This window comes from Diuraphis noxia, unplaced genomic scaffold (assembly GCF_037042655.1).
Source record: "Diuraphis noxia isolate RWA-SAM2 unplaced genomic scaffold, SU_Dnox_SAM2 contig0002, whole genome shotgun sequence".
Lineage (NCBI taxonomy): Eukaryota > Metazoa > Arthropoda > Insecta > Hemiptera > Aphididae > Diuraphis > Diuraphis noxia.
Window position 1 is genome coordinate 84,202,553 of NW_028301712.1, and position 11,064 is coordinate 84,213,616.

The window sequence follows — 11,064 nt, forward strand, 5'->3', positions numbered from 1 at the left end:
ATGGTAAATAAATAAGGTTTTTATTTTGTTTTTGCCTTTACTCTCTTTGTATTAGATTATGTATATAATAATTAAAAATATAATATATACATCATATAATTAACTTCCCTCTAAAAATGCCCTTAATATCTAAATTGGCCATCTAATTGATTAGTATTTGTATACTTTTCTCACAGAGTATTCACTATCTTGGTCTTCATCTGGACTGAAGGCTTATCTGAGCCCAACATGCCCATATCAAGCGTATTACTCTCAACAACCGATCCTCCCATCTGTGATTCCTCCTAACTTCCAAACACATAAATCTAAACATTCTATACAATAAAATCTTCCTTTATAAACTCCTTTTGAAACCAGTATGGACATGACATATAACTCTGGGGCTCAGTTAAATCTTGAAATATAAAAAAATCCAAACTTCTTGTTGAATCACAAAAGTTTCTTTTTATGTATCATTGTAAAGAGTTGTATCGCATTCATTCACAGTAAAGTCCACACAATAGTACAAATACTACAAATAGTACAAATGTACAATACTGATTACTTTGATAGCACACTGCACAGAGCCACAGAATAATAATATAATAATCTTAGATCATATCATAGAGTAATTACTCTATGGATCATATACGATATACATATACATAATATGATCTAAGATAATAATAGTGATAACACGATCCTCGGAGCCCCCTTGCCTCGTATCGACGGTTGTTGTTTTTCTTTTCTTTTCCTTTTTTTTTATTAATAGTCTAATAGAGTTATCAGTTAAGACAACAAAATATAAAGATGAACAAAGTACAAACTTTCAGTACCTAAACTTTGACAATGATCTCTTATAATATAGTAATATGGCATAATAATTACGGTTTATGTCGTTTATGATGGTTAATAATTACAAAAACCGAAATACCAATCATTGGGTATGTTGTTAAGTTTAATAGTTTTCGAATTTAATTTTAAAACGAGTTCTCTGTGTGGTAAGTGTTTACTATTTACGATCCTTTTTCTATTACGTGAACTGCCTTTTTCTTAGTTTATGCTGTTCAATAACCCCTAATTAACCATGGAATAAGATTTAAGATATATACTATTATAGTATATCTTAGTCTGTTGTATTAATCAATTAGATTATCATCCTTATGTATTCCCACCCTCTTATTTCACATTTGGAAATGCAATCATCTATAATAAACTTCTGTGAAATCAATCCATTTCTAAAGTCTTCTTCTGATGATAAACAACGCTTAGAGATTTGTGTAATATGATATTCATGACACCTGTGTCGTGTGAATAACAATAGTAAAAAACATTATTTATTTTTTTAAGGTACTCAACACAAAATATGCTGGGATGATAAGCTTAATCAAATACTGTAGTTTCTAATTTAGAATCTAATCTACAGTATTTGGCTTAGTTAATGAAGTTTAAAGATTATCAATGTAATTTAACTGTTAACTGTCAAATAGCTGACATGTCTTTTTTGCCAGAGGTAACTTCAATTGTGATGTACATAGTACACGTTTATTATCCACTAGTTATGGCAATATTTTTTAATTTTTCAGAAAGAACCTTTAAAGTTTGATATAAATCTTTGTGGAGCTCCCGAAGAGATTGTTCACTTAGTGGATAATATTAAAAAAGTATAGTTGAATTATGAAAAAAAAAAAAAATAAATAAACATATCTTGATTTAAATAACATTTATAATAATTAATAACATTTTTAGGTGGGGGAACAATTTTTATATCATTGGAAAACATTTCCAATTATTTTACCACCAACAGCAATTACAACAAAATGTCCAATAAATGGAAATGATTCAACATATGGGCCAGGTGAATACTACTATTATAATTATCACTTTATAAATTGTAAATATTTATTTACTCTTGGATTAGGTGCAGATTCAAACTGTACTTTGGCTCGGCGAACCATGACATCTATTCGTTCAATCAATTGTCGAGACTTATTTATACCACCATCTTTTGATGAATTGGATGCAGTGGCTGTAAATACCAAAGGTGAACCTAGGCATCTAAACTCCAAACAACTAGAATCTTTGCGCGAACGTGGGTGAGTTCAAATAAAATATATAATATATTAAATAGTTTAAACATGGATCTTCAAATTCTGTTATTATTAAGTCTGGACAAGGATATACATGGAAAGCCAAAGAAGCTGAATTCAAAACAATTGGATACTATACGTAAACTAGGGTATGTCAAGGGTTTGACAAAAATTTAGGTTGTTGGTTATTGTTTGGTTTTTGGCTTGTGCATCAATTTTAGTTCAGCAGTTATACTTTGTTTTTAATTATTTAAAACTTATCAATTGACAATAATTGTTTTGAATTTTAAGGGAATTTGAAGTGGCTAGTATTAATTTTGTTGGTCAAACACATAAATGGAGATTAACAGAATGGTTACAAAAAGGAACAGAAAGAAATCGGGAAACACTACTAGATGATTTAGCATTTGCTTTACAATTTCTGTTAGTGACTGCAAGAGCTAGGTTGTTTTCACATTTTTTTAGCATTGCAGAATCTTTAAAGGCTATACTGACGGGTGTGATTAAATTAATTGGTAAGAATAAACTTAAATTTAACACATGAATTCTTTTAAATACTGATTTTATGTCTTTAGATATAATATTTGGAGTACCTTCTTTACAAGCACATAATTTACCAGAAAAAATTAGAGAAGAACGATGTCGTTATTTGGTTGCTGAATTAATTTGTCGAGTATGTTAATCTACATGGAAAAATGTAATTAATAATAAATACTCTTCTAATCTTAAACATTACAGCCAGAATTAGAGCATGCCTTGGAACATTTAATAAGTTTTGTTCGGAAACAGTTACGAAGAGCCGCTACTGAAAAATTTGAACCATCAAAAGAAGCAATGTGTCCTCAGATTCCTATTCCTTATCAATTTTTGACTCCAAAAGTATGGTGTAATATTAACTTGTTTTTTATTTCAAATTTAAAGTAAACAAATTATTTTACAGCGTGAAGAAATTGATTTGAGGCTTTTTGATAGAGATATAATGAAAAAAGCATTACCTGTGATAATGGGGTTGTTAGAACGTGAAACACGAGGTTGGTTTCTACATTTTAGAGAAAAACTTATTTATGAATTAAAAACACAAAAGTTATCTGATGAAGAGATTGAAAAAGTAAGACATTGATGAAAAGTAATAAGTATTGTATTAATTTATTTTATTTTAGTCAGTTAATGAAGCTGTAATGAAAGAGTACTTGCAACGCGTTTACAAAAGTATACTGAATAATGTAGAACTGCAGATGTTAGGTGATGGAATTCCTAAACTTTTGATCAACCAAGCACAATGCATTGTTCTTATGCATCGGTAAAATCTTTCTAAATATAAGGACATTCATAAATATTAATCTAAAATATTTTGATAGAGCTGTTGAAAATGTTCAAAAGAAAATAATTAAACAAAAAAATACATTATCTCAAAGAATGCAATATACTTATCCTGTTTTATCACGTATTGGACCATGGATGAGAGATAAGCAAACCATTGCTGAGGTTGGAAAGTCATAACTTCCTTAATATATTAATTTATTGTAAAATTAAATGTATTTGTTGTAGGAAAAATTTATTCAAGAATGTCAATGGAGTGCTCACGAAGAAGCATTAACTCTTTGTAAAGAATACAAATTACATCAAGCTGTCTATTTTTTACAAAGGGATTTAGTTTTTATGAGAGAAGTACACACAATTTTAATAATTAAAAATTTTTTTTACCTTATTTTAATTTCCATTTAATCATAAAATGTCATCATGGGTTTGAAGAATACTACTCTGCATATTCTAAACTCTTTTTAAAATTGTTGTATCTGAAATTTTTTATGATGAGACATTGTTTTATAACTGATAGCTAAGAGCATTTAAAAATTACTGCTAATTTTATGTGATACTAAAGCAAAAATGTAGAATAGGTATTAGTTATAAGCAAAGCTCGTTAGTTCATGCATTTGCATGTTTTTCTTGCAACACCTAACTGAGATACACATCTGTTTCATAACAATACCTTGTAATACAAATATAAAGTTTAATAGTGCATTTTTTTTTGCATATTTTGGCTGTTAAAGCATATTTGGCTTATAGTTTATTTTTCACAGTTATTAGCACATATTAACTCATAAAATGAAATAATTAAGCAAATTAATATTTGAAGTCTTTTTTTTTCTCATTTACTATCCATTTTTCAAAATTATAGTATTGGTTTTTATTTATTTTTATTCTTGTACAACTATATTGGTTTTATGCGTCCACATATTATGCTATGTCATTCAATAAAATTAGTATTATAATACTACTATAGGAAACTAAATATGGATTTAAACAGTCTATAAGAGATGAAGTGTAGCACCAATTTATTATTTTTTTTTTTATCAACTAATATTTTATTATATTTTATTTATTTAGAGGGAACCTGTTTTGTCAAAAGAACTTAAAGCTGTTAAAATTCCAACTAGAACTTTTCATTGGTTAACACAAATTTGGCTTCCAAAAAATTGGATTGTACGAAGATCGTTCCAAGGTCAATCAGAAACTATACCAACTGTATTAAGTACAACAGCAACAGCTATAACAACACCTAGGTCTAATCCCAGCCAAGTATATATAATGATTGACGAGCTTAACATTGATCATATTGCTATGATTTTCATTATAATTTATGTAATGTTTAGGCTGTATTTTTGGTGGAAAAAGAAATAACCCATACTACCACAACTAGATGGCCATTTTGGAGAATTATTAACTTCCTATATCGAACTTGGACATGGACATGGAATGCCATGTTTTTCTTTGGTGTAAGTAATTTAATATTTAATGTTTTGTTCTTAATCATTTAATTTGTAATTTATATTGTTTTGTTAATTTTAATTTTATAAATAGGTGGTGATACCGTGGTGCAGTCCTGTAAGTGTACGTTCTTTGTTTTATTCAGAATCTTTTTATCCAGATTTAGAATTATCCCAAGTGAATGGCACATTATTTCCTAGAAAATCCTCACTTACTTCAACGCTCCTATCTAGATTAAATTTACTTTGGCGGCACATATCAAAGAGTCGAACTCATTTTGAAACAAAACCTGATACAGGTAATTTTAATTAAATATTGACTAATAATGAATTTAGCTCATTTTATTTATTCTTCAATCATTTATCCCTATTAAGTTTTTCAATTATCACAATTTGCTTCTTAAATGTAATTCCTCCACTTTCTTTTTCAATGCCTTATTCATTTGTTTTAGTTTAAACTTCTTTCCTGGCTCTTTTTCTTTAATATTATTTATTTATCTTCTATTCATTTTTTCCCATTTTATTTGTTGTCAATTTATTCCAATTAAAAAATTCTTTGATTTGATTAATTATTATCAAAATGTTTACATAAAATTGTTAATCTATATTCCCCTCAAAACTAAAACTAAAATTATGAATATTAATTATTTTTATTTCTAGGATTTATTGGCAAAGGAATGACAAGACATTTAAATCGAACATGGAACTATGTTATCAAAGGAATATTGGGCACTTTAGCTATGTTAATTATATTTCCCATTATATGTCTTTCTGCAAGTTTTGGAAGTCTGGTGGTGGCTTTAACTGGTCCATTATGGTGATTATCTTATAATTTAATTTCAAAATGTTAAAAATTATAATATAATAATGTATTTACAGGATGCCTTTAGTAACATTTTTATTACATGCGTTCAATGGTTTAATTTATGATTTGGACTCGCCAGCTGAATGGAAAAATAGATATTTTGTTGTAATTGAAGCCGTTGTTTGGAATATGATTTTTCAAGGAATTTTACAACCATTGATTGCGTGTTTAATTGCTTTTATATTATGTCCAATAATAACAGTAATTTTATTCATCGGTAATTTTAGTAACTAATATATTATTTAAATTGTTTACAATCATTTTATTTCAAATATTTTGAATTTATTTTCAATTTATAGTTGCTCTGCTGAGATATTGGTTTCGTTTAGTATGGGATAGTATTATATACCATTTAGTAATAAAAAAACGTGGACGAATACCAGCATGTGATAGTTTCATTGTTAAACGTGTGGCTGGTCCTGGTATGGCATCGGATTATTACTTTCAAATTCGTCCTGAACAAGCTTTGGCTGCTTTAGAGGCTAAAATGGAGTTGGATGAACTTAATGCATATCAAAATCTTATGGAGCAAAAAATTCTACAACCACAAAAAGATTTTGCACGCTTTGTTGATGTATGTTTTGGACCATTTAGTGCACATCTAGCCAAAAATGGAACTTATCGAATACTGGAGAAAGAAGCACAAGATTTGATGACAGCACTTCAAGATAAATTGGAAAGAAGATTACGAGAACTTCAATCTGGTTTATCAACAACTCTAAAATCGAAAATTAGATTGACTTCAAAAGATCTTAAAGTAAAATTTATATTATAATTTAATTACTTAAATATGTTTATAATAATTTTAATCATGAAATTATATTTAGGTTACTGTTGCTTTAGCATCAAAAATGTTGGAATATTGGTATCCACAACATGTTATACAAAAGTTGTCTATTAGTGAAGAAGAATTTTGGGAATCTAAAGGACTTTCAATAAATGATTGGTCTGCTCTTGCTGTTGTATTTCTGACAGATATATTCAGTTTAGATTTTCTTACACCATTAGATGATACAGATACTAAGTTTAAATTAGAGGTAAAAAATACTAAAAATAAATATATTCAAATTCCTAACATTATTTTATCCTTAGACTGAACCAAGTGTAGATTTATCGCGATTTTATAATGCTGTTCAAAGTATTAATATTGATGGCCAGTGCTCAGAAATGTTGGGTCCATTATATTCGTCACGTGGAAATATCCAAATACAATCACCATACTTAGAAATTTCAGCTTTTAATCCTCGCTCAAAATTATTACACTGCAAATTCAAAAAAATAGATAGTGCTTGGTATATACTTTATACTATTAATGTATTCACAAAGTATTTAATTATTCAATTGATTTTTGTTCTAGCAATAGTATTACGTACACAATGTTATTAGGCGGTCGTTTTAAAACTGGTACACGCAGACACAAAGCATACATGAGAACAAATTCTATCCCATCTCAACGTAACAAATCTCGGCCGTGGAAACGGACACAACAGTCATACATGGCAGATAAAATGTGCATACCGTTACCTGTTCCTCATCCAGCCCATATAGCTTTAATAATATATAACCGGGATTCTGAATCTCCAATTCCTTTAGAATCTGAAAATTGCATTGGAATTTTAAGGTCTGTAATACTTTCTAAAATTATAAACTGAAAATCATGTTTGTTTTGTTTTAAATGTTTAGGGCCTTAGAAGATCGAACATCTAATCCTACTTCAACTGATTATATTCCGGCTAGTAGTTTTGATAGTGCAGATTCTCGTAGTTCACTGACGTCAGAAAGTGTAGAACCAGAAGAGCAAAATGTTAATGTATATAACTGGCAACGTGATGATTGGATGCTGCGAACACGTCAGACTGGAGCTGTAAGGGTAGAACTGGCATCACCTGAAGACATAAGTCTTGATTCTGAGTCTACAAGAGTCGTATTTGGTACCTTAGGAACAACTGTATGACTGTGTTAGTTTGTACATTTATGAATTGATTCCATGACAAATAAAGAACAATAAAAATAAGTACTTCTATTATTTTAAAATAAACACCAAATAGTTTATCATATTGATAAAACAAAAATAATATTATGTTATTATTTATTAGTATTATCTACTTGTTTTACATTTATATTTAATTATAAGAGAAAAATCACAATATTCAAATGATTATTAATACTAATAACATGTACATAGATGTATAATCAACAAATAATTTATCTTGTTTATTATAAATCTCCTCGCATTTTTTTAAATACATTTAGTTTATTAAAGTATAATATTTACTTCTAAATAATTATCTAGTCATTGTAAACTGTGTTTCAATATTAAGTTTTCCTTAATATCAATATTTTTTCTCATTGGTGAAACTCTTAAAACTAATTAAATATGAATACATAAATCTTTATCTTTTTTTATGTTATACTTAATTTTATTGTCTTCAGTTTTCTTTTTTCTTTGTATTTGTGCCAAAGATGTGTTTTCTTGGCTTAAATCAATTAATGATATACTATATACTATATAATACGTATGCTTATTGTAATTGACTTAAATTTATGTATATTATTTTTTATTTTTTTATTATTTTACATTGATATAGTTTATTTTTTTTTTCAAATATTTATATTATTAATGTAATGTTATCTTGTAACATAATATTTATGTTTTATAGATTATTAATTTTTGTTTATGCTTAATTTTTTTATCACATTTTATCATGAATATCTTAAAATATTTGTGACCCGAGTTATTACAATTTGGTTGTGGTTAAATATATTAAATTCGGCAAATGTCTTATAACTTGTAATACTAAAATAATGATTCAAAGATAATATATTCAACAAACATTAAACATTAGAAACATTATTAATAATTTAATTTTTAACTCTATTTTTAGAATTCTGCTTGTTAATAACATCCTCTGTATAAATCTCTTATGCACATGTGTATTTTTGTTTTTGTGGAAAAATATTATACAAATTCAATATAAACAAAAATTATTTTGAAAAAATGATAATGTTTTTATCAATTGTATTTCAAGCATGTAATTTATTGTTATTTTTTTATTTATTCTTTATCCATATTAATACAACAATAATTCATTATTACAAAAATTTATTTGACAAGTGTTTCAAAGTTACCAGCCAATTAAAAGCATAAATCACTGAAAAAATAAATAAATTTATTACCATCACATTGATACATTAGATATATTGAGATAATTATTTTTTATACTTAAGGAAATATTCAAAATATTGATACCAATTTTAAATCATTGGCATTTAAAATTTAAAAATCTTTTATCTTATGATAGAATTAATAAAAATTATACTTAAATAATAAAAAAGCAAGATAGGTAATTTAATACAATATCACACATAAATCATAAGTATGTTGTCTTAAAGATATTAAGGAATTTCAAAATTACATTGGCAATTTTTTTTTTATTACTGACAACTGTAATAAGTTTATATATTGTCAAAATTATCAAATTAGTTTATTTATTCATAACCGGAATTTTCCAACCTAAAGAAAATTATTTATTGACTATTTCTTCTGCTGCCATAGATGCCCTCAGCAATATTTCTATGTAGGATGGGGGTGGGGCAAGTTTGTTCATAAATGATAATAATACATAAATTATAAAACCAATTACTAACTCGGTTTAACTGGTTTTTTCATAATGGTTGCCGTTTTTTTTTCAATTTTTTATATCGTAATTATTAATAACTTAATACTTACCTAATCAATTAAAAAAAAAATGTCCATAGAGCAGGGAGAAAATGCTGTGCCAGCTAACGGCCCACTCTCCGAAAGCTTATGGGTCTGTCGATTACTGAGTGCTGACAAGTATACAGAGTGTACAAATTGCACATTTGGTTCGAATCCAAGAGGGCGCCAAATGCCCAGGCCGTTCCGCAAGACCTACTACAAGATATTATTGGTAGGTGCCATTAAATATTTAAATGTATATAGACATATAGTATTGTATTTGTGTCGATACAAAATTATAAATCCCCTCATACACACACACACAGATCTTTGCTATGGATCCATAACTGTATATACGATCTTCTATTGTACCTACCTATGTCATTGCAGGCTTATTCCGAGGCAGAAGCGTCATTTTTTTTGGGGGGGGGGGGTACAGGATGTAAATTTGCGCCAATTTTTTTAAACCACCTTATTATTGGCCTGCTAAAAAAAATAAGATATTATGCTAATGTGTTTTGTTTAATTTTTTCATAAAACTGTTGTGTATTAAACTTGTACCATTGTGTGCAAGGGTAGGTACACATACAATCAGTGGTGTGGTGGACTTCATTAAGTTATGAGGCACAGTTATATTGTCAGACCAACCACCCACTCCACCCATCACAAAAAATATTAAAAAATTATTTTAAGATAAAATATATTTATTCATTTAAATAATAATGCCTTTTTAACACATCAGATGATCTTTGAGGACACCCACCACCCCTCAAACTGAGGCACGTGCCTCAAATATAATCCTTCGTCACGCCACTGCATACAATAAATTATAGGTTTTATTAAGTAATTATATATATTATATAAATATATATATTGTGAGTGCCGTGAAAAAATATGCACAGGTTAGGTTCGATTGTTTATTTTATTATTAAGATATCTGTACATTTATTTACCGAGCGTATGAATACCACTGGTCTACTACACCCCTATTCCGGAGATATGTTTTTACAAGACATGAAAATTAGTCAGTACCCAATAATTGGTAGCATAACAATAATTGCAATTTTCAGTGAAATCAAATTCACAGTTTGACAATAATTTATAGATATAGAATGTAAGTATAGACGTAAAGTTGTGGTAGCGCATTGTATCTTGGACCGCCATCCGTGGTTACTATTGTTGGGTTAGCGCATCATAGCATCTCCCATATGTGTGATATAGGTACCTGCAATATATCTGCTTACTTATATTTTTCTACAACTTGACGTAGGCCATATTAAGCATTAGCGCAACTATTGGGGAGGGGGTGCTTTGGTATTTAGCACCCTAAAAAATTGCTTAAAAATTTAGGTACCATATTATATTAAGTGTCAAAAAACCTGGAGCTCAAGCACCCCCTTGTTTAAGTGTGTATATTATAGTTGCACCGATGGTCACAATATGAGTATAGATACCTATATGAACATTATTGATTAAACAACAGTTTTACACCGTTGTACCGATGCTATACATCTTCGTAGGTAGTCTGTACAACAGCGCATATAGGTAGGTACTACCTATTCGGTATAGTATAAATTAGTATTCATAAATCATAATTATTTTACTTTTGAGTGTAAAGAATTTTTTTTAGCAAACATTTTATGTACAGTAGTGCTTGTAAAC

General features: G+C 28.2%; 1 protein-coding gene across 5 annotated transcripts; it reads left to right on the forward strand.

Moving 5' to 3' along the window:
* The first annotated feature begins 690 nt into the window (after positions 1–690).
* LOC107165721 (uncharacterized) lies at positions 691–8,687 on the forward strand. Of its 5 annotated transcripts, none has more exons than XM_015514080.2 (23): positions 691–980; positions 1,330–1,492; positions 1,566–1,643; positions 1,729–1,837; positions 1,907–2,075; positions 2,147–2,218; positions 2,361–2,584; positions 2,645–2,742; positions 2,808–2,948; positions 3,010–3,177; positions 3,230–3,369; positions 3,428–3,554; positions 3,618–3,737; positions 4,458–4,649; positions 4,724–4,846; positions 4,932–5,136; positions 5,498–5,654; positions 5,717–5,919; positions 6,002–6,459; positions 6,530–6,739; positions 6,795–6,994; positions 7,060–7,323; positions 7,386–8,687. In XM_015514080.2, exons 2-23 carry the CDS (start codon positions 1,421–1,423, stop codon positions 7,654–7,656), a joined length of 3,801 nt encoding a protein of 1,266 aa, XP_015369566.2. In that variant the 5' UTR covers positions 691–980; positions 1,330–1,420; the 3' UTR covers positions 7,657–8,687. The 5 variants fall into 5 exon arrangements, with proteins under 5 accessions (XP_015369566.2, XP_015369563.2, XP_015369564.2 ...); XM_015514077.2 differs by having other exon boundaries at positions 692–980; positions 1,901–2,075; XM_015514078.2 differs by having other exon boundaries at positions 692–923; positions 1,901–2,075.
* The last annotated feature ends 2,377 nt before the right edge of the window (positions 8,688–11,064 follow it).

What these genes read in the sequence shown, in the direction of transcription:
- LOC107165721 (XM_015514077.2), top strand. Translation starts at nt 1,421, where the DNA reads ATGAAGTTTAAAGATTATCAATGTAATTTAACTGTTAACTGTCAAATA. An exon ending in GATACTATACGTAAACTAGG is followed by an intron (nt 2,219 to 2,360) that starts GTATGTCAAGGG and finishes TTGAATTTTAAG; the next exon opens with GGAATTTGAAGTGGCTAGTA. An exon ending in GGGTGTGATTAAATTAATTG is followed by an intron (nt 2,585 to 2,644) that starts GTAAGAATAAAC and finishes TTATGTCTTTAG; the next exon opens with ATATAATATTTGGAGTACCT.